We start from the raw sequence: 24,520 nt of genomic DNA, 5'->3' as shown, positions 1-24,520 counted from the left end.
ATTGCATTATAATATGCGTGGAATTTTTTAATAATGTTTTTATGTCCGGTATGTATGTGTTTTCTTAGTACGAGTGGGTATGATTGATTCTCAGTGTGAGTATGTGGTTGTCTTGGTTTTCGGTTTTGCTTTGATAGGGAGCTTATAGGTATTTCTATTTTTTTTAATTGATATATTTAATGTGTTTTCTCTCACTTAGTACTCCTACCAACCCGCATTCGTCTCCCTTTCCCTTTACCCTTTAGCCCTCTCATGAGCCCTGCTTGTTGTATAATGTATTTTAACATTATACGCCCCTGCCCATCCTAACAAGGAAGTAGCTGTGCAGATGATAAACCTCATCAAATCTACAAGCCTCTTTTGCTCCAGATCATAGACCTCCTAATGCAGCCATGCAAGCAACTTTAGACAAACAAAAGAACCCTCCTTCCTATCAAGACTGTCATTCTATAGGCTAGACACCAGATTCCTTTGGGCAAGAACTCATCACTCTAGACAATGGGATCAAAATAAAGAATGACCCAACACAATGGATATCATGGCATTGTTAGGTATAGGAACAATAAAGATATCACAATTAAACAAGAGTTAAATATTTTCAAGAAACAAAATCCACTTTGACATTCTTAATTAAATATCATCTTATTTGACAAAAAGCATTCACGGGTTAGGGATAATTGTTTCAAATAATAAAGCGCAAGTTTATCCCAAAGCAGAGGAAAATGATTGAATCTGATCATATGGCTGTCAGGGGATATAAGATGCTCAACACATCCAATAAATTGATCGATGCCGGGCTGAAAGACTTATTAGCTGCTGTGTCAGAGCCCACAGATTTGGTGCAAGTTCTCCAAAAATGGTGCCATGGTACTGGCCTCCCAGGCTATCACAAACTCACACAAACCCCAGCTCAAAGCTTCCAGTTTCTCTCATGAAAGAAGGTAGAATTTTACCTTTGATCTATGGATGTGTTACCCTTGGGACCTGCTGGAACTAAGTATTTCTCAGGTTATCCAAATCAAAGACCTACTTACTTCTCAGTGTCCGCTCATTAATCAGCCAACCAAATGCATCTGTTGGACATGCCAATTGCGACAGCAAATAAATATTTGACATCAGACATTAAATACCATGACTAATTCACCTACCATACTTGGAAGGCCCTTATCTTCTTCACCCGTAAGGAACATCAGCTGACATGCTAAGTAAGGGTATGGGGAATTTGGGTGGTTGCTTATATGGGACATTGTGGCAGTGGTAAGAGGGGCACTGAGACCAGGGCTTTAAGTGGGCCAGGTCCAGCTGGTACTCAGCACTGGCAGTTCTAGAAAGTAGGTAGTGAGGCGGGTCCCTATCGGAGTCTTCATTTCTACCTTAACTCTGCAGCAGCTGACTGCTTTTGATGTAACCTTTTTTTTGCAGTTCTGTATTGCACGAACTGGACCCGAAGGTATTGCAGTGTTTTACATGAGCACCAGTGCACAAAGACATGTTCATATTGTGTTCGGTAAGCACAGGGAGATTAAGTAATTTGCCCAGAATCATATGATGGTGAGCTGATGCCGAGACTTGAACGTGCTGCAAAGTAGGCAGCTCTACCCGTTACACCACATCCTCTCCCACAAGGACTAAAACTTTTTTCATACTCTATACAACAAAGCCATAGTTTTCAAGGGAAAACAACGGTCCAGAGATCCTGGTGTTGGGTATGAATTCATAAAAATGCTGGAGGAACGTCGCTCAAGGCTCTGGACCTTTCAGCCTCATATTGACAAGTAGGAGTGAGGGTGTAAGCATATGTTCCTCCCTTCAAATGGTCTATTTTATTCATTAGAGTAATTCTTTTTTTGACACAACACAGTTGTCCAAGTAGGACTGAGTGAAGGTAGATATTTTATTTTAATTTGCCACTTTGTAAATCCATTTCACTCTTTTTTGTCATATTTTACGGAAGCGCTTCTATGGACGGATTTATCCGGGGACTCAACTTATATATCTCGAATTGTGGATGTTTTTAAATATTACCATGAAGCAAATTGGAATGTATTCTACTTTCATCAGATTCTATGACCTTTGAACATTACAACTAGCCTTGAGAAAGCCCTGGCTCAACTTGCCACATAGGGCGAAACACGTGTCAGCTGTCCCCCTTTTCTTAAAAACTTTCACCCCAACAAAGCCATAGTTGTTGCTTATATATCTTATGCAACTAACAACCGTTGATTTGTTGTAGGTGTATTGTTAGTCGTTGTGTTCTATATCTGGATGCAATGACAGAAGCAGCAAAATACCAGTCAAGTGGCACACTATGCCAAGCACAGACTTTGAGCGTAAATGATTTTAAGCCACACCCTTAATTTCATTGCCCACGCCCCTTTGAGAGACCCTTTAGTTTTTTCAGCCTATGTAAAGCCCTGACTGAGACGTTATTAAAATGGGACATTGGGAAGTGGCATTAGAATGGTTGTTGGTAGGTGATATTTGGGCATTTGTTCCCAGGGATCATTGAGGTAATGAGGGCAAATGTCAAGTAGGGTACAGTAAGGCTTTTGTTGGTATGGGCTATATAATAATCAGTATTTGTAAAGAGCGAACAAATCACCCCCTACGGGTCTCAAGGTGCTGGGGGCCATCGGGGAGATTAAGTGAGCTATTGCCCAGAGTCACCTGGTGCTGAGCTGCCGCCGGCGCCGGGAATCGAGCTGTGAGCCTCATGCTCTGCAGTCAGCCGCTCTGGTCGCTTCGCCACACCTCTCTCCATTATATGGGGGATTGACTGGGGTAAAATACAAAGTGCCGCTCAGGCAGGAGGCAGTATTTTTGTTATGATATATTACAACTAGGTAGGTTACCATTCACCTTTAAATGGAGGCTGACACTGGAGTATGTAGACAAACAACGTACCTATGTACAAATTGTTCCTGAAAGCTCAAGCACTGCCCCGTGAAAGCACCTGGCGACGTTGAAGGTGTGATCTTCCCGTAGCTTGATGGGCCTCTTTCTGAATCGCTCTCTTCGATTGGTAAAACCGTGGCGCACTTAACTCCTTGTTATGGTGGATAAACTATCACTCACCTGAGCAGTTCACAGCGAGCACGGTCACTGGTATCACCCTCACTGGTGGTAGCTCTATCACTGGCACCTCGCTCACTGGTGTTGGGTCCTCCTCGTCACCATAAACCCCATCATTATCACTGTCTCCTATATGGCAAGAGAAGAGATGTGATTAAATGATTTGCAAATTACTCAATTTTCCTCGGAATAAGTGATCTTCAGACATGTTTAGGCTGTGCCTTCCCTGGAAGAGAACTTTATGGATCACTCCATCTCACCCCTTCCGTAAGAAACATTTTCTCGCAAAAAAAAAGATGTAATGAATGTAGATGAAATCTTAAGCCGAGGTTGTGCATATTCATTTAATGCATGCAAAATAATGAAATGTATCTGAGAATTGGTCAAAATTTGCAAATTCACATTCAATAAAGTTACAAAATGTATCAGTATAGCCCAGCTTTACCTTGGCTAAAGTTTTCCTGCAAAACAAGCTTTTGTTTCAAAAATGTTCCCGTAAGAAGCTGGATTTGTGAGAAAAAGTTCAAACATGTATGTGAAAATAATGCACGCAGAAGACTGATCTGTGGTCTTTTTTCCACCAATTTACTGGTATTTTCGTTTTTTTAATCTTTGCTTTATATCGCTTGAGGCGTTTGGAAGAAAAACTTCATTAAGTTATAGATTTAAAACCTAGCAATTTAGTATGCCTCCGCCCTTTAACTCCTCAAAAAACACTCATTTCATAAAAAGTGCTGAGTAGGACAGAGTTCCAAAACGCTTTTGGGCATTACCTATCAAAACAATTTAGCCAAAAATCAAAAATGAAGTTCAATGGTGATTCAATGATGATTTTTATTTCAGCTCAATTCAATAAGTACACTATGTGAAATCAAACATTTTGATTAAGTCTACAGCAATCCAGCTAAAAACGTGCTATGGCCTTCAGGAATGAATATTCATGAAAGAATTATTATTATTTTTTTTTAATTATTTTTATTGGCATTTATTATTACAGTTGTTACACATTTGTATTTATCCGCATTAACATGATACATTTATGTCCGATCAGCTAGTATCATTATCGGCATTTACAATTACGTCAAGTTCATGTAGATGCTGTATGCGCTATAGCAGATGTTTGCCAAGTAAAGAACAAACGGGGGGGGGGGGGGGGGAATCAAACTAGGGGTCGTTAAGGAATTCATGAAGGAATTATGATCGAAAAATTATCTTCAATGGTGCCTGTTTGCTCGAAATAAATATATAAAATTAAAAACATTTTTGCCAGCAAGCCATGCTTTTCTACATTCAGTCGGGGGTTCACATGCCCAACATTTTATTAAAAAACAAATGTTCAATGTCTTTTCTTCTAGACCCTCACACTGGGAGCAAGCATTCCTTTTTACAAGTCAGAATGCCGAATTGTAAATTCTAAAGCAAATTTGCCAGAATCTTTAGGGGGTCATTAGTATGGTGGGGGGACTTTGTCCGCCCACCATAGGCCCGGTAAATGAGACCACCCGCTATGTATGGGGCGCTCCCGCATTAGGCATTAGGATGCCCCCGCCATACTGGCGGGGGCATCCCGCATTCCTGACATTGCGGCGGGCAGTGCTTTCATCAGCACCCTCCGCAATGTCAGATATGCATGTTGTGCATGCATGCACAACGTGGCAGGCACCGCGCGGTGCCTGCCACCTTGTGCATGCAAATGCAAGGGGGTACCATAGGTACCCCCCATGTGCACCCCTCACCCCCCCAACACCCTGGGGGCCCGCAACAGGCCCCCAAATAAAAAAACACATGCCTTTCCATGGCGGAGTCTCCGACATGGAAAGGCAAATCTCCGCCATTATAGTAATATGGATGGCGGTGCCCTACAAGGCACCGCCACCATACTGCTGTGCTTTTCTGCCCGGTGGGCAATCGGGCGGACAGGCGGTGGCGATCCGCCCACTACAGTAATCACCCTCTGTTGTGAGTACTGTGTTGTGCATCGCACACATTAAACACTACTGCTTCCAATTCAACATGTGAAGAGAGTTCAATGCAACTCACCTGAACCAGAACTGGTCTCATCGATGGGATAGGAGGTGAGGTCCATAGACTCTAGTTCCACTCTGGTCTCGCAGTCCGTCAAGCTGGACTCATTGCCACGGCAGTGGAAGCTTATCCGTGGATCTACTTCCACCTCCTCAAAGTAAGTCCCCACAGAGTGGCCGCAGTGAAGCTGGCGGCATGCCACATCGGCCGTGTTGTCATCCCAGTCCGTTGTGTTTCTCACAGGCTGCCATTTGCCATTGAAGGTCCAGACTTCCAGCTGGCCGGAGCAGGAGCTATCTTTTAGTTGTAGGTCCACGTGTCCTGTGGATTCCATCCCAAACACCCAGAGACCAAAAATGAGCAAAGTTCAGAATTACTAGAGCTAAGGAATCGACATTTCTACTTTGAACCAGACTGTCCCAATGTACTCAAAGAGTGGTTTTACCCACCCCTACAAATCAGGAACTATCAGTGTTATGGAGGAAGGTCTGTGTCTAGTGTAAATACTGGCAACTTTTCTAAACACTCCCCCACGATGGCACATCACTTAGGAGTGCTCACCCTCACGCGCATATTCCACAATTGCGCACCCATATGAGTCTGTCTCAGTGTTATGTTCTAGGTGTGCTTGGAGCTCTGTGCGGGAGCCGGTACCTTCGGTACGCTATGTTTATCCAGTTACTGTGGGGGCAAAACTGATTCATGGTTACTTTTTAAAAGCCTACAAAGGGGTCTTATGCAGGCGCGGCCAGAACAGGTAAGATTGGTGGTACAGGGCGGGGGAGAAAGTCAACAGATGACAGGATAGGTAAAATGAAATAAAAAAAGAAACCACTTACCTTGGGCTCGCTGCATCCCCGAGTCGGCGATGCGGCAAGCGCAAGGTAAGTGGTTTTATTAATTTTTTTATTTAATTTTACCTATCCCTTGGTCTCTCGACTCACATGCCCACCGCGCCCTGCCTCTGCCCCACCGCTCTTACCTGTGCTGTTTGCACCTGGTCTTATGGAGTATTGAAGAGAGAGTTAACAGACAAAAGTTGAGTCAACCATACAGTTTCTGACAAGAGAGTGTGTCTAACTAGGAATATTTCACATCGCGACCCCATTGGCTTAGGGAGACCCTACTAATATTTGGCCCTATCCCAAACACGAATTATGTTTCCCCCGAGTTCTGCAGGTGCTCTGCAAATATTCAGTTGGAAGAGCTTAGAGCTCTGTCTGCCTAGCTGAGCAGTAGTTTTGCTGCAGTTTCAATCCTGGGCTCAAATTGTGCTCAAAACAAAATACTTACTTCCTCCAGGGCTGTATTTTCCAGGGGCAGAATCTGCACTTGATACCGAGTTTTGGACCTCAGAATGAGCAATAAGGCATTAATAAGATATGTTTATCCTTGTTCTCATGTGCTCAAACTTATTTTTTGAGCTATCTGCACCACCCCCTCCCAATTTTTACCAGGATTTACCTGGTGAATTCCAGTGGGCAAACACCTACTGGGTGAAGTGTGAGCCCGACCTGTAATTTTGATTCGAGCACAAACTTCAATCAATCAGTACTTGTAAAGCGCTGCGTGTCACCTGTGAGGGTATCCAGGCGCTGTGTTGCTGGGTTTCGCCGAAGAGCCAGGTCTAGAGTTTGCACCCCAATTGGGACTAGCATTCTGTATGGGATGAGGGCCTAGCTAATAACCTAGATGACTGGTGGAGCAGGCAAAACGAAATTTTGCATACCTTCTCTATTTTGCATGAAAATATTAATTACGCAATCAGTCTAACTACTAACCTGTACTAAATGTTTGGAGTGCTGATACTAATCAACTTTACACCATAATAAAAATGAATTACACGTGGGACTAATTTGCAAATTGCATGGCTGAAAATTCCAATTAATAACTGTGGTACGCAAAGTAACCGTAGGTTGTGTTGTGATAGAAATTGCATGGTTTATGTTGCTTTTGTAATGGTTTGTGCTCCTGGTATTGCGGAAAGGTGAGTATTATAGCTTTAAATGTTGCTATGAGCTAGGAAAATACTAATATATATTGGGATTAGTGTGTGTTTAACATTAGAATCTTCATTTCCGTATATTAATTCTTTTTATGTTTGTTTTGCTTAAGTTGGCCGCGATATTTAAAATAGAGTTCGGAAGTGGCCACCGTTGTGTGAGCGCGATGCTTACTGCGCAGACTCGGATGGCTTTGAAGATCTCCAGGCGACCTCCAAATCGAACTGCGTGTTCCTTGTCAAGGATAGGAACATGGAGGATTGCCAGGACTCAGCTAGTGTGAATGACAGAAAATACAATGACGACCTGTATCGAGAAGTCTACATGTTGTTACTTCTGAACTTTTCGCATGAGAACTGTACAAACTAAAAGATGACATATTAAATTCCCTGAGAACCAAGAAAACATGGGAACAGAGTCCAATATTTCAAATCTTAGGGGCTTAGCCAATTAGAACTCTTCTACTCTTAGAAAATGTTGCATATTATCCTAGAATTTCCTATATACAGGGAACTTTAGATGAGGGTGGGAGGAAGTGCGTTCCGAATTTCCGTTGGTGACTGCTAGTGAGGAGGATTGATTTGCTAGCACGACTGCCTGGTCCTTTGGATACCTTGGGACTGTGTCGTACCGAGCGAAAGAACTTTCCGGACTTATTTGGGTCTTAGCCTGCATTTGATTAGACGATTTCACCTGAAGGGACTATTGATTTATGCAGGGCCGACGGGTTTCGGTAAATGGTCACCAGTATCGAAAATTTAGGTAAATATAATTGTTATGCAAATTTGCGACAAAATATTAATTGAACTCTGATTGATTAAATGCTGACTTTGCCAACAAAAGAGAACTAATTAGATAAACTAAACATCGATTAACGAAAGAATGAGTTTGTGGTTCTTTTAATAAGGTATTAACTAATCAAAGGTTCCGAGGCGTTTATGTGTTTTAGCTGGTTCTAAATCACCATCAACCAGTCCAACTAATTGGTCCATCGACCAAGTGGTGGAGTGCCTTGATGTTAAACTTAGGATTCTATAAGTGCAGATGTATTTAATGTATATAATGTAAAGAATCTTTCTTCCTATAGTTAACAAGGTACCCCACATGTCCATTGCTTCTTTCCTCCTGTGCGTAGATTCGAAGTGAGACATATTAGTGTTTGTGTTATGGGCCCCACCAATGAATGCGTGAGTGAATGAGGAAGTGTGATGACGGGTCTGTGACGCAGGGAGGATATGTAAATTTGCCCCTTCGCACTGGAGCATGACATGTACCTTTCACCACCAGAAAACAAATCCTAGAGCCTACTAAAAGCCGATATAGGATCAGACGTGGATAAAAAGAATCCCTTTGTTATAAGTAATGTGATTTAGTACTTAGTACAGTGGAGTTTGAAATAGCTGTACTCTCCCCAGGGCCGGACTTAACTTTTTACAGTTTCCCTCTACTTTACCATAAGGGGTTGCGTTTTTTAGATTGAGTCTGTGTAGGTAGTAGACAGCAGTCAAAGCAGACAATGATAATCTTGTCAACATAGTGGATCTAAGACAGAGAAGCACCTAAGCCCTATCCACATTCAGCAGCATATAAAACTGGCTTACATTGGATTTGAACAGTGCTCAAGCCCTGATGAAGTTCCTTTGAAAGGAACGAAATGCGTTGGCTGAAGCCTAATCGCTTGTATTACCAAGCAGAATAAAAGAAACTTAAAGGACTTATTTAAAAGTTTGTGACTTCTTTTCTGGTGCACCTTCCATGATCTAAAATCTTCTTGTCTGGATTCCAGTGGAGCCCAACTGTGGCAGGTTTCGGAGACGACATGCACAGGACTCTTATAATTGTGTAATAGGGATTGATGTGCTGCACCAGTGGTCAGCCGCGGTTTAGAGTTTTTTTGTATTATAAGGAGGTCTCCGCCCTGGCTGCGGAGGTCGCCGCCATGTGTGCGGAACATAAAATGTGGTTATAAAGGTACTACTAGTAACTTTATGGTCGTATTTTACATCTATATAGACTCTACCTACTAACCTGAAGGGGTGGAGGTATGTAAGTCTATCTTTTGTACTAACAATACAAGTGGAAATGGTGAATAGCTAAAAATTGTAAAATTACTACAGAGGTGCCGATTCCGATCCGGGTCGGAAAGCACTCCGACCGAGCCGGATCCGGAGTGTTTTCCGACCGAGCCGGAGTCCTGCAGTCCGACCCAGCGAGTACGATGCGTATGCTGCCAGACTCGGTTCGGTCGGACTCCCATATGGGAGCCGGTCGTACGACGCATACATGGGCTCCCATTGACTGAATGGGTACGTCTCACGCAAGGGCGCCCCCTACAGTGGGTACGTGTCGGTGTCATCCGCACCGTACATGCCTGTGTTGGAGGGACCCTTGGGTCTCCCCCTGTGTCCGAGTCGTAGGGCTGCGGGTGACAGGGGGTCCGGCGCAGACCCCTATAGGCAACCACCTGGACGTTTTGCGAGCCGGACACTCCGGCTTGCACAGGCTGTCGGATGCGTGCATCATACTGGCTCGGTCGTAAATCGCATCCATTGCATGCCACGGTTAGCTTCCGATCGAGACGTACGGAGCGGTTCGGACCCGGGAACGACTCAGTCGGTGAATTTCACGTAGCTCGCATCGTACTAGCTCGCTCGTACAGCTGTACGAGTCAGGCGGAAAACACGCGTACAGCTCGTAGTTTTTCCGTCCAGAACGCGTTCGGTGCCCTTCCGACCCAGATCGGAATTGGCCCCAAAGTGTAAAAGTAAATTTACACAGGTAGATTTACTTATGTGTAAATTTACCTTTGTGATTAGGTCTCAATGAATTTAAATGGAGCTCAATATTGTTAGGAGGTATTCTGAAGGAAGATCTCTGCCTGATTGTATGCTCTCTGTGGTATGAAGCACAATGGTGTGGAGCATTTTGTCAGAACTTGTGTGTATTGTATTTATTTCTTTGTAGAAAACTTAGACGTGATGCTTTCGAGACTTTGTTTGCTATTGACATATTTTATTTCACTAATGTGGGTTCTGGAAGATTATGCTTAAATCAGGTTCCTGGGGGTTTACATGAGGGCTTGGTTCTTACAGGAGTTTCCTGAGTGTTGTCAAGTTTATTTATTTCATTAGGTGTTGGGCTAGTGATTTATGTTTAGACTAAGAAACCCACTCTCTCTCCCAATTTTTGCTTTGGTGTCGAACCTAGGTGGTGTGCTAGGACATGCTGGTTAAGGTTTTCAAGACGTTGGATGAGACTGTGTTGTAGACTTCTTGTACATGAGTATAGTGACTCAAGGACTCTACCTTGGACCCTACCTTCAGCTCTTGGAATTAATAGAGGGTGGAAGAGATGTGAACCTTCAGAGAGTATACTGTGTGACTGCTCTTACTACTGCATAGTGGGCTTTCTAGGCCTTAAGGAGAAACACTAGACAGCAGAAGATTTGGAATTGACTCCTTTTCATGAACATTATGATAATTTTAGGACAGATGTGAACATGCCTATCACCACATTAAGGGGAAGTTAATGCTAATTCTGTCAGATCAATAAGCGCATTCTGCAGAGAGCGAGACTGAGGCACCTTCCTAGGAGAGTAACTTTTGTAAGGATTAGGCTTTTGGTAAGAAAGGCCAATTCATTAGTGGCTACTGTCTCTGCTTGTTCTGCAGCCCCTTGTATCCCTAATTTCACTGGCTAGTAGGTGGCAGCAGGGTTATGAAGTTAAACTCAGAATAAAATGTTTTACAAATCCATGAGAGAACACAGAGGCAGCGAGACATGCTAAGGAGAGTGTTGGACTTGGTAATAGGATGGAGACAAACTATATTCAAAGACCTCCACTTTGCTTCAACATGGTTCTAGCACAGAATCCGCTCATGTAGGAGCACCTGCACACACACACACACACACACACACACACCCACACCCACACACACCCACAGACACACACACGCTGTTAAGAAAGAAGAAGTAGATGTTGCACTTACTCTGGCAAACTACGCCTTTGTCCATAGAATGGGTGCAGCCCTGGGTCTGAAAGGAATGTTTACACTCCCACAGGCCACGGTTAGGATTATTACAGTCCACATTTGTGAACCAGATGGTGTCCACTCCTTCTCCAAAGATTGACACCGACTCAGCAGACCTTCCGTCGTCCCCGCACCTCAACTCTTGGCAGACGGTTCTGGAACTTTGGTCAACCCAGCCATTCTGGCAGACAGTTCCCCACTTTCCTAGGTACTGGACTTCCAGGCGCCCGGCGCATCGGCTGCTGCCATCCACCAACCTCAAAGTTAGGCCCTCTGTGCAACCAGAAATGGAAACATAACAGTTACAAGGGGTGGAATATGGCACATAGCTTATCTTATCTTAAGCAACATTTATAAAGCGCACTGACACCATAAGTTTCCTGGCGCTAGCAAAGTACAGAGTTTGTAGTGAGATAGGCTAACCAGAGGTGGTGAAGAGCAGGGTTTTTAGGGATTTTCTAAAGTTGAGTAGGGAGCCGCAGGTCTTGATCGACAGTGGAAGGGGGTTCCATAGATTGGGGGCCAGGTAGGCAAATCTGCGTCCGCCCAGTTTTTTTTGTTTGAAGGTTGGGGCGGCCAGCAGATGGAGATGGGCCGACCGAAGGTTGCGAGCCGGGAGTGCTTCGTAATAAGAGCTTTAATGAAGTCTGGGCTGTTTCCATGGAGGGCTTTGAAATTACGGGACAGGGACAGATAAAAAGAGCTTGGTCCCAGTCAAATCCCCATAAAAAACTTGGTCATCTTGGGTTGACCCCTCAAATTGCAGTTCTCTGTCAACCCAGGCTGATAGGATATTTTTGTGGGTCTGTAGGGATCTCTAAACTTAAAAAAATTATATTTAGAAGCTAAATATGATTAAAACCCAAATAAGGAAAAGACGTTTGATTGGTGTACAAGCAATTGTTCTGTGCCCCTTTAAGGCTACAAACCCTGCAGTTTCAAAAACACATCAGAAAATCCCAGTCTCTCAATTCTAGTGGCACCTTTATGAGAGGCACAGTAGTTTTGTCCAAGGTTTTGCCACTTGGTCTGATTGAGAAAGATCCCTGCTGTGGAGAACTAGGATTACAGGTATGAACCATTCATTACCTTCTCAGTCAAGGAGTCTTCCCCAAATCATCGCCATCAGAGCAAAATAACAAGCAGGTCCCCAACAGAGAGGAGAGACATGCTGAAAGGGGTATGATCTAAGAGAACAGACTGTTGAGCGAAGGCCACCTTACCTGAACACCTACCTTGGCACCAGAGTTTGTGCAGAAATGTTTGGAGTAGGTACAGAGACTGCCACGTAATAGTAAAGGAAATTTCACAAGTGCAAATGTTCTCTGACAGTAAATGCTTGTCAATTTGAAGAATGGACTCTAGGTTGCTTACTTCTCATGGCCTGGTAGCGTTACAACAACATAATGACTACAGATTGTTCAAGTAAATTAGCCCTGAGCTTGGAGTTGGGTGCAACACAAAATGGTGTCACTTGTTTTGTATTGTTTAGATGATACTGTAGCCCCTTCTTACCATCAAAGGTACCCAGACACTGTTCTAGTTGGGCTGTGTGATGATCAAAAACAGCTGGCAACCTTACCTCTTCCAGAACTCATGCGCTACTATAGAGAAAAGTATTGGCATAGACAATAGGTCTTGCCTATGCAAGAACTATTGGATTTACAAATGTGTTTCAATCAATCAATCGATTTTCAGCCATGTTGTACACCCGCATGGCTGCTGTTCAGCCTGGCTAGACAATCAATCAATCGATTTTCAGCCATGTTGTACACCAGAGTGGCTGCTGTTGAGCCTAGCTAGACGTTAGTGGTGTCGAGGAGAATGGTATGGAGTGTCATACAGAGGAGGGGCGTAGAGGGGGAAGAGAATAGTGGCGTATAATGGAGTCGCATAGAGTTGAGAATAGTGTCATAGAGTGGAGTGGCATAGAGTGGTGTGGAGTGGTGTAGAGTGGAGTTGAGTGGCGTAGAGTGAAGTGGGTGGTTGTGGAGTGGCGTAGAGTGGAGAGTCATGCAGTGTCGCAGTGTGGAGTTTCGTAGAGTGTCATGAAGTAGAGTGGAGTGTCATGGAGTAGAGTGGAGTGTCCTAGAGTAGAGCATTGTGGAGTCTAGTGGAGTGGAGTGGTGTAGAGTAGAGTGGAGTGGTTAGAGTAGAGTGAAGTGTAAAGTGGAGTGTGGCGGAGGGGCGGAGAATGTTGTACAGTAGGGTGGTATAGAGTGGAGTAGAGTGGCACAGAGTGGATTAAAGTGTCACAGAGTGGAGTAGAGTGGTGTAGAAAGGAGTGTGGTAGACAGGAATGTCATAGAGTGGTTGGGAATAAAGTGCAATGGCATACATTGCAGGGGCTTAGAGGGGCATAGAGTGTCCTAGAGTTTCGTGGTGTAGAGTGGAGTAGAGTGTCATAGAGTGTCAAAGAGTGGAGTGAAGTACAGTAGAGTGGAGTAGGATGGAGTGGAGTGTCATGGAGTGGAGTAGGATAGAGTGGAGTGTCGTAGAGTGGAGTGGCATGGAGGGTTAGAGAGTGGAGTGGCATTGAGTGGAATATAGTGTCATAGAGTAGAATGGCGTAGTGTGGAGTACAGTAGAATAGAGTGGAATGTTGTGGAGTTGTAGAGTGACATAGAGTGGATTGGAGTAGAGTTTTGTAGAGTGGCATGGCCTACAGTAGAGTAATTAGAGTGCATTGGAGTGGCATAGAGTGGCATAGAGTGGCGTGGAGTGGTGTAGAGTAGAGTGGCATAGAGTGAAGTGACGTGGAGTGGCATGTCATAGAGTGGCATAAAGTGAAGGAACTTAGACTGGTGGACTGTATTGTGGAATTGAGTGTTGTACAGTGTGGTCATAGAGTGTCATAGATTGCAGTATCATTGAGTCGAAGTGTGTAGCGTGGAGGGGCATGAAGCATCATAGAGTGGAGGGTCGTACAGTGGAGTGTCATCGAGCGGAGGGGGTAGAACAGAGGGGTGTAGTAGAGTGAAGTAAAGTGTAGAGTGGAGTGAGGTAGCGTAGAGTGGAGTAAGTGTCACAGAGTGGAGTAGAATGCCCTGGAGTGCAGTAGAGTAGCACAGAGTGTTGTAGAGTGCAGTGTCGTAGAGTGAAGAGTTGTAGAAGGGAGTGTCATAGAGTGGAATGTCATAGAGTGGAGTAGAGTTGTAGAGTGGAGTACAGGGGCCTAAATGTAAGCGCCATAGAGTGGTGTAGAGTGGCTTAGAGTTGTGCCGAGTGTCGTGGAGTGGAGTGGCATGGAGTGGAGTGGAGTAAATTAGCAAAGAGTGGAGTAACATAGAGTGGAGGGGTGTAGAGTGGAGGGGCATAGAGGGGAGGGGCGAAGAGTGGCATAGTGTAGGGTGGAGTAAAGTGTCTTAGAGTGGAGTATACTGTTGTAGAGTGGAGTAGAGTTAAGTGAAGTGTTATAGCGTGGAATGGGGTAGCTTACCGTGGAGTGTCATAGAGTGGAGTACAGTGGTGTGGAGTGTAGTAGAGTGGAGTGGCATGGAATGTCATAGCATGGCATACATTGTTGCAGAGTGGAGTGTTGTAGAGTGGCGTGGAGTGTCAAGAGTGGAATGTCGTAGAAAGGAGCAGAGTGGTCTAGAGTGAAGTGGCAAAGAGTGGAGTAATGTAGAGCAGAGGTCTTCAAACTGTGGGGCGCGCCCCACTGGGGGGGCGTGGATGTGCTGCCAGGGGGGCGCAAATAGGTCTGCAATTACATGTAAATGAAGATAGCCTGGAAGCGTGAAAGACGCCGTTCTAGGTGGTCTCCATTTACATGCGGCAGTTAAACCCCACAAAAAAGTGAAAGGGGGTATTAGTAAGTGGCAGTGGGGAGGCCAGCGAGTGCGAAGTTAGGGTCAAAGACCAGGCTAAAAAGAAGGGAAAAAAATGCATTCCATTGTTTTCTGTTCACCTTGGAATAAGTACATATAGCAACGCGCACACAACTCGAGGACAAATAATCAATTAACGGTCAATTAGGCGTATAGGGCGTGGTGTACGTATAGGGCGTGGTGTAGTGCCGGGTCATCATGCAACAGCGTAAATCTGTGGTGGAATGGAATGGAATGTCTGCAGCGAAACTAAAACCCAATCCCGTTTAAACTGTGAAAGTGTTTAGCAACTCGGAAAGGTACGGTGGGTGATATAAACAGAGGGGCAGATTTACAAGCCCCTTGCGCCACTTTTGCGTCACATTTCCCATGTTAGAAGTGACGCAACAGTGGCGCAAGGGGCTTGTAAATCTGCCCCAGAGTTTCCAGCCACACTACCGGTGGTCACTGAAAGGTGTCAAAGAGAAAAGTACTGAAGAACTACTTGTTGGGAGGCACAACAAACAACAGGTTTTTCTTTTTTGTGAAAAATAAACTTTGCACAAGTACAACCTCACAGGACATACTGCTGCATTTTTGTATTTTGGAGCTGGTGAGAATAAAGTGCTCACAATGTTTCCGATTTTGTTTTCAAGTGTGGAGATTGCAGGCAGGAGAGTGATAAATGGATGGCATTTATCACCTAACATTCTCGTTGGGGCTTTGACAGACATGATGGTGGCTTGTCCTGCACTCAATTACTGCACCACAGTGACCATTGTAAAAGGACTTTGAGGTTTTGCAGTTAGACATCTGGTTTGTCATAGAAACTACATTCTAGTATCTGTGAGACTACATTACATTTTGTAAAATGCAATATCTAAATTATGTTCTATTTTTGAAGATGTAATTATATTTGTAATAAAGACTCACACACCTTAGTTGAAAAACAAATGCAAGTTAAACTAACCGAAAAAAGGAAATATACTTTTTACCTTATGGAATCTCAGTTAGCTAATGTGATCACTGCAGATGTCTTTGTGTGTGACGACGGAGTCATATAATTAAATCCTGCTTGGTGTAGTGAGGAATAGCGCTACAATGTCCCAGTCTGTGACAGCAAGCACTGTGAATGTCATTGTTTTAAAATTGTATTACAGTGTATAAAAGACTGCAGCAAAATACGGTTTAAGATAAAAACAAGTGCTTTAAAAATATACATTTTAGTGATAAGAATCCAGACGGTCCCTAACGTAAATACCTTTATATATGCCCATTAAAAGGGTGCACTCCTTTTAATGGACACATATATTACCTCTTAAAAAGAATGAACATTTGTCACCATGACACTGAGTGACTCTATTAATTAAGACGATCCCTAACGTAAATACCTTTATATATGCCCATTAAAAGGGTGCACTCCTTTTAATGGACACATATATTACCTCTTAAAAAGAATGAACATTTGTCACCATGACACTGAGTGACTCTATTAATTAAAGTCTACACTGGCTCCAACCATTGCACACATTGGCATTTCTTTCAGGTAAGGGGCACCTTGGTGAGAGGGCATGTTCCTTCTTTAGCTCTCAATCTGTTTTGCAGCACAGGAGCCCTCCCACTCCACACACACTCTGTGAGTGGGCACTAGATCTCAGTTATGACAGTCTTGCTATGAAAAAGAACATGGGGTGCATTTTCCTTGCTAGCATTAGGGCCCAGGACACCACTGTACCGCACAGAACAGTGCCCAAGCAGCGGAAGGAGGGGGGATAAATGTGCTATTAGTGTGGTTATTTTTTAGAAAGCCTGCTTTGGGCATCTGACTTATAAGCAATAGTCCAGTTGAGTGGGCTGAGTAGACCGTCTGCTTTGCAGAGCTGTGGGCATCTTTGATGCTGCTGCTGCATAAGAGCTCTAGGGCACACTTCCTGTGCCAATGTTTCTTTGAGCCTTGGAGCAATCACCCAAAGGAGGGGGGAAATTAAACAGAGGCGACACCTTGATTTGGGCATGAGAGAGATGAGAGGCTGAAGAGGGATGGGAGGGAGAGGGTTGGTGTGAGATGGGATCCCATGTTGGGAACGGTCAGAAGCGACAGCAAGGCAGCAGCTAATATTAGTGAAGCAAGTACAGTGACACTTTTGCCAAGGGGCCCACCGCATCACAATTATGAATGTTTTACAATAGAATTTGGGCATGGGGGCTCATTTTTCAGGCTAGCATTAGGACAGATGACGCCATTGGCGCAAAACAAATAGGGAAGCATGCAGTAGATAATTTTCTTTCAGACAGAGCCTGGACTTGTTTTGAGATTGAAGTGATGGTCAGAGATGGTGAAGAAGGAATGAAAGAAGAGGAAATATCTTGTTTCTCAGGGCTACAGCCATCATTACTGCAGCAGGTGGAGTGCATCGGGGCCCACGGCACCCCAGTTATGGGCAGAAGTGTTTGTGGTCAATTCTGTTCTTGCTTGGTGCTGCACATTTAGGTGCCTATTCCGATCCTGGAAAACCCGGGTACGAATGGTCGTACGGAGCTTAATCCCCATTCGACTCGTACCCAGGAATTCCATCTTACAAAGCTGCAAGTACGATTCGTACATAAATACCATTTCCGTACGATTCGTACAAAAGTATGTGCAGTGAAAAAATACCCACAATTCCGATCTGGGACATCGCGTACGTGACGTCCGGACGGAGTCAGGCAGCGTTCTACGGACCAGCAAGTACGATTCGTGCCTACGTCACTCCGCACGGACCATTTTTTACGGCAGCCAAAAACTGCCGGGAAATTGAGGACGAAGCAAAGAAGGGGCACTGGTACGCGACGGACAGCCATGGACCCCATCCTACGTGTCATCCCGGCCCTCCTAGCCTACGAGCTGGTGCACAGAAACCCACGCAGACGCCGCAGAAGGTCAGAACAACACCCAGGGGCAAAGGGGGGGGGGGGGCAGGGGCAGGAAACATAAACCCCACCCAAGTTAAATTGTAAATATGTCCTGTACATACATGACCTCCTGGCTCTGGTCACTCCGGAGGGGGCGTGTCCACCACTCCCCACGTACCGTCACAACGGAAGTGGACGTGGACGTGTACCCATCAGCACGACAATGCTGGTACGGCCCGTACCCACGCTGTGGGGGCGTGGGTACGGCCCGTACCACCATTGGAGTGGTGATGGAGGGGTACGCGCCTTACCCACGCCCTCAGAGCGTGGGTACGCCCCGTACCACCATTGGAGTGGTGATGGAGGGGTACGCGCCATAGCCACGCCCTCAGAGCGTGGGTATAGCCCGTACCACCATTGTTGTGGTGATGGAGGGGTACGCGCCGTACCCACACCCTCAGAGCGTGGGTACGGCCCATACCACCATTGTTGTGGTGATAGAGGGGTACGCGCCGTACCCACGCCCTCAGAGCGTGGGTACGGCCCGTACCACCATTGGAGTGGTGATGGAGGGGTACGCGCCGTACCCACGCCCTCAGAGCGTGGGTACGGCCCGTACCACCATTGTTGTGGTGATGGAGGGGTACGCGCCGTACCCACGCCCTCAGAGCGTGGGTACGGCCCGTACACCCTATGAATGCAGGGTTAGGGTCTGTCCCACCCGTACCCCTACGGCACCAGTACAGAATGGATACAAGGCGTACACACGCCACGAATGTTGGCAAAGGGCCTGGTGCAGCATATAAGCAGTATATTGGTGTGTGTGTATGCACAGGACAGCAGTGTACTGCACCAAGGGGGCGGGTGGGTGGGTGGCTGCAGAGGACTCCCAGCAGTGGACAGAGACATGGGGGTGGGTGCCCAGGACTCCCAGCAGTGGACAGAGACATGGGGGAGGGTGTAGAGGAATACCAGCAGTGCCCAGACATATGAGGGGTGGGTGCAGAGGACTCCCAGCAGTGCCCAGACATATGAGGGGTGGGTGCAGAGGACTCCCAGCAGTGCCCAGACATATGAGGGGTGGGTGCAGAGGACTCCCAGCAGTGCCCAGACATATGAGGGGTGGGTGCTGAGGCCTCCCAGCAGTGCCCAGACATATGAGGGGTGGGTGCAGAGCACTCCCAGCAGTGCCCAGACATATGAGGGGTGGGTGCAGAGGCCTCCCAGCAGTGCCCAGACATATGAGGGGTGGGTGCATATCACTCCCAGCAGTGCCCAGACATATGAGGGGTGGGTGCAGAGGCCTCCCAGCAGTGCCCAGACATATGAGGGGTGGGTGCAGAGGACTCCCAGCAGTGCCCAGACATATGAGGGGTGGGTGCAGAGGACTCCTAGCAGTGCCCAGACATATGAGGGGTGGGTGCATATCACTCCCAGCAGTGCCCAGACATATGAGGGGTGGGTGTTGAGGCCTCCCAGCAGTGCCCAGACATATGAGGGGTGGGTGTTGAGGCCTCCCAGCAGTGCCCAGACATATGAGGGGTGGGTGCAGAGACCTCCCAGCAGTGGCCAGACATCTGAGGGGTGGGTGCAGAGGCCTCCCAGCAGTGCCCAGACATATGAGGGGTGGGTGCATTTCACTCCCAGCAGTGCCCAGACATATGAGGGGTGGGTGCAGAGGCCTCCCAGCAGTGCCCAGACATATGAGGGGTGGGTGCAGAGGACTCCCAGCAGTGCCCAGACATATGAGGGGTGGGTGCATATCACTCCCAGCAGTGCCCAGACATATGAGGGGTGGGTGCAGAGGACTCCCAGCAGTGCCCAAACTAATGAGGGGTGGGTGCAGAGGACTCCCAGCAGTGCCCAGACATATGAGGGGTGGGTGCATATCACTCCCAGCAGTGCCCAGACATATGAGGGGTGGGTGCATAACACTCCCAGCAGTGCCCAGACATATGAGGGGTGGGTACATATCACTCCCAGCAGTGCCCAGACATATGAGGGGTGGGTGCAGAGGACTCCCAGCAGTGCCCAGACATATGAGGGGTGGGTGCATATCACTCCCAGCAGTGCCCATACATATGAGGGATGGGTGCATAACACTCCCAGCAGTGCCCATACATATGAGGGGTGGGTGCATATCACTCCCAGCAGTGCCCAGACATATGAGGGGTGGGTGCAGATGACTCCCAGCAGTGCCAAGACATATGAGGGGTGGGTGCAGAGGACTCACAGCAGTGCCCAGACATATGAGGGGTGGGTGCATATCAATCCCAGCAGTGCCCAGACATATGAGGGGTGGGTGCAGAGGACTACCAGCAGTGCCCAGACATATGAGGGGTGGGTGCATATCACTCCCAGGAGTGGCCAGACATATGAGGGGTGGGTGCAGAGGACTCCCAGCAGTGCCCAGACACATGAGGGGTGGGTGCAGAGGACTCCCAGCAGTGCCCAGACATATGAGGGGTGGGTGCAGAGGACTCCCAGCAGTGCCCAGACATATGAGGGGTGGGTGCAGAGGAGTCCCAGCAGTGCCCAGACATATGAGGGGTGGGTGCATATCACTCCCAGCAGTGCCCAGACATATGAGGGGTGGGTGCATATCACTGCCAGCAGTGCCCAGACATATGAGGGGTGGGTGCATATCACTCATAGCAGGGCCCAGACATATGAGGGGTGGGTGCTGAGGACTCCCAGCAGTGCCCAGACATATGAGGGGTGGCTGCAGAGGCCTCCCAGCAGTGCCCAGACATATGAGGGGTGGGTGCATATCACTCCCAGCAGCAGTGTACAGACATATGAGGGGTGGGTGCATATCACTCCCAGCAGTGCCCAGACATATGAGGGGTGGGTGCTGAGGACTACCAGCAGTGCCCAGACATATGAGGGGTGGGTGCATATCACTCCCAGCAGTGCCCAGACATATGAGGGGTGGGTGCAGAGGACTCCCAGCAGTGCCCAGACATATGAGGGGTGGGTGCAGAGGCCTCCCAGCAGTGCCCAGACATATGAGGGTGGGTGCAGAGGACTCCCAGCAGTGCCCAGACATATGAGGGGTGGGTGCAGAGGCCTCCCAGGAGTGCCTAGACATATGAGGGGTGGGTGCATATCACTCCCAGCAGTGCCCAGACATATGAGGGGTGGGTGCCTATCACTCCCAGCAGTGCCCAGACATATGAGGGGTGGGTGCAGAGGACTCCCAGCAGTGCCCAGACATATGAGGGGTGGGTGCATATCACTCCCAGCAGTGCCCAGACATATGAGGGGTGGGTGCAGAGGACTCCCAGCAGTGCCCAGACATATGAGGGGTGGGTGCAGAGGACTCCCAGCAGTGCCCAGACATATGAGGGGTGGGTGCATATCACTGCCAGCAGTGCCCATACATATGAGGGGTGGGTGCATATCACTCATAGCAGGGCCCAGACATATGAGGGGTGGGTGCTGAGGACTCCCAGCAGTGCCCAGACATATGAGGGGTGGCTGCAGAGGCCTCCCAGCAGTGCCCAGACATATGAGGGGTGGGTGCATATCACTCCCAGCAGCAGTGTACAGACATATGAGGGGTGGGTGCATATCACTCCCAGCAGTGCCCAGGCACATGAGGGGTGGGTGCAGAGGACTCCCAGCAGTGCCCAGACATATGAGGGGTGGGTGCAGAGGACTCCCAGCAGTGCCCAGACATATGAGGGGTGGGTGCATATCACTCCCAGCAGTGCCCAGACATATGAGGGGTGGGTGCTGAGGACTACCAGCAGTGCCCAGACATATGAGGGGTGGGTGCATATCACTCCCAGCAGTGCCCAGACATATGAGGGGTGGGTGCAGAGGACTCCCAGCAGTGCCCAGACATATGAGGGGTGGGTGCAGAGGCCTCCCAGCAGTGCCCAGACATATGAGGGTGGGTGCAGGGGACTCCCAGCAGTGCCCAGACATATGAGGGGTGGGTGCAGAGGCCTCCCAGCAGTGCCTAGACATATGAGGGGTGGGTGCAGAGGACTGCCAGCAGTGCCCAGACATATGAGGGGTGGGTGCATATCACTCCCAGCAGTGCCCAGACATATGAGGGGTGGGTGCAGAGGACCCCCAGCAGTGCCCAGACACAGGAGGGGTGGGTGCAGAGGACTCCGAGCAGTGCCCAGACATATGAGAGGTGAGTGCATATCACTCCCAGCAGTGCCCAGACATATGAGGGGTGGGTGCAGAGTCCTCCCAGCAGTGCCCAGACATATGAGGGGTGGGTGCAGAGGACTCCCAGCAGTACCCAGACATATGAGGGGTGGGTGCAGAGGACTCCCAGCAGTGCCCAGACATATGAGGGGTGGTTGCAGAGGCCTCCCAGCAGTGCCCAGACATATGAGGGGTGGGTGCATATCACTCCCAGCAGTGCCCAGACATATGAGGGGTGGGTGCATCATCCGCAGATGACCACAACTCCATGGGTCCATGAACACATCCCCAATGTGCGACTATGTTGAGAGTGCCATTTCAACGCCTCACAGACAGCAGTGTCCCACTCCCATGAGGATGGATGTAATTCCCCCACTGCATGACACACCACATGTGGGTGCGATGACAAATGACACATGCATACCCACCCCTGGCGGATCCTGCACAATACACACACTGAGATCATGTCACAAGACTGTATAGTTATGTGAAAGCCCACTAAACTAAGAGAGCCAAAGGGAACACACACTGTCACGCACATTCCAGGACTGATAGGAATGTACAGGTGCTGGCACAGCCACCAAGTCGTTGTCTCCAATGGAAGGAATATGGTGGACTTCCCACAGATACAATGCCCACAATTGTCAGTCAAGTGACCAAATACCCTGCAGAACAAGTACCATATGTGTGCTAGGCTGGGAGTACACACATGCATAGTGCGGAAAAGGGATACTTTCCCCATGGAGGCATGGCAACATACTCCATACACAAGTACTGTAACTAACAATAGAAAGACTAAAACAACTGAAAAAGAAAAATATTAGAACTCAACTGCATGCACAAGTATTGTTAGAACATCTAAAAAACAACACTATTCCAGTGGGACTGCAAGTGAGAAATATTCCAGTTATTTTCATCACAGACAAAGCTTACTTAGGTAGATTTGGTGGTGTTGGAACAAAATGTTCAAGAGATTGGATGGCATTATCAATAGAAACAGCGTTGAGATTGAATGACGAAGAACTTAGAGAAATAGAGGCACTAGAACAAGAAATTCTAGGAGACACTACTATTAAAGATTCTAAGACGTTATTAGAATCTGTAGAGAAAACGATTGCTGAGTTTAAAGTGCACACTACAAACCAAAAAACTACTAAAGTAGCAAGGGACATAAAAAAACTTCAAACTAGAAGAGATTTACCCCTATTTGAAAGAAGATTTTTATCAAAACAATAATCCAAGTTCATTAAATCTTCCGTATAGAGGTAGATCACGAAGTAAATTTATCACTTTTTCAGATACCTCGTCTGATTCAGATCAAGGGTCATATAGTGGCTATCGTCCATACCCCAAATACCCAAGATCCCAACCTTTTTTTGGCAGAGGCAGGTATCGAAACAGAGGAGGGGGAACAGAATGGCGAGGCTACAACCCCCAAGTGGGCCAATATCAACAACAGGGCCAGTACCAGACCCCAGATCAATATCAGAACCAAGACTCAGAACCGTTCCGAACCCGGAAGAAAACATACAGACGGTGAATAAAAATAATATGAATCTGCCAGAAATACTAGAAACCATAACGATCTATAATTTATCTAATTACATTCCAACTAAAACAGAACTATCAGTGTTATACAAAGGGTTATGCTTTGTACCCACTGTTTTACAAAATCCTGTTGATACAAAAACAGAGGTTCTACATTTCTTGAGAAAGGTTAGATTAAAAGCTTTCTTTTTAGAAAGAGAAATGAGGGAACGGACCAATATTAGCGGGTTGAGAAATAAATCAGACTATATTCCAGAAAGTGTACTTCTACCAGCAGAAATACTGGTATTTGAAGAACAAACTTTAAGAGAATTAGATGCCCTTCAGAATAAGAAGATCTTCCATAATGCTAATTGTATCAAACAAGAAATGAATCTTAAAAGATTTATCAGAGAATCCGGCGATAATAATCAAGCCGGCTGACAAAGGGGGAGGAATTGTGCTCTGGGATACCAAAAATATGATGAAGAGGTTACACGGCAGTTGTCCAATCCCTTACATTATAGACTACTAGAAACTAACCCTACATTGGAATTAAAACAAGAGATCTTAGAAATTACCAAGGAAGGGTTAGATGAAGGTTGGCTATGCCAAAACGAGTTCAATTTTTTAAATAGTGATAAAATCAAAGTACCTAATATATATGTTTTGCCAAAGGTACACAAATCCATGACAAATCCACCAGGAAGGCCTATTGTTTCGGCATGTGGGTCAATTCTAGAGCCCCTAGCAAAATATATTGACACCTTTTTGATTCCCTTAGTAAAGGAGACACAATCCTATGTTAGAGATACAATGGCTCTGATATCAAAGGTAGAAGGGTTACCTTATGATATGGGAAAACAGTTTTTGGTATCGTTTGACATCGAATCATTGTACACAAACATACCTCAGGATGAGGCATTGGCAGTGATGAAATATACACTGGATCAACGAGATCGGCCCCATCAGGTTCCCACTGACTTTATAATAT

The 24,520-nt window shown here is 46.8% G+C and overlaps 1 protein-coding gene across 1 annotated transcript in view; it reads right to left on the bottom strand.

Moving 5' to 3' along the window:
• The window catches only part of LOC146797027 (scavenger receptor cysteine-rich type 1 protein M130-like), a 253,013-nt gene that overhangs the window by 129,180 nt on the left and 99,313 nt on the right, over window positions 1-24,520 (bottom strand). Inside the window, exons 6-8 of the mRNA XM_085629619.1 lie at window positions 11,090-11,404; window positions 5,113-5,418; window positions 3,076-3,201 (exon numbers count right to left, since the gene is read on the bottom strand). Of these exons, the coding sequence (XP_085485745.1) occupies window positions 3,076-3,201; window positions 5,113-5,418; window positions 11,090-11,404 (747 nt within the window). The remainder of the gene's footprint in view (window positions 1-3,075; window positions 3,202-5,112; window positions 5,419-11,089; window positions 11,405-24,520) is intronic.

The sequence above is a fragment of the Triturus cristatus genome, chromosome 10 (genome assembly GCF_964204655.1).
Source record: "Triturus cristatus chromosome 10, aTriCri1.1, whole genome shotgun sequence".
In the NCBI taxonomy this organism is placed as follows: domain Eukaryota; kingdom Metazoa; phylum Chordata; class Amphibia; order Caudata; family Salamandridae; genus Triturus; species Triturus cristatus.
This window is presented reverse-complemented; position numbering and strand designations above follow the sequence as displayed.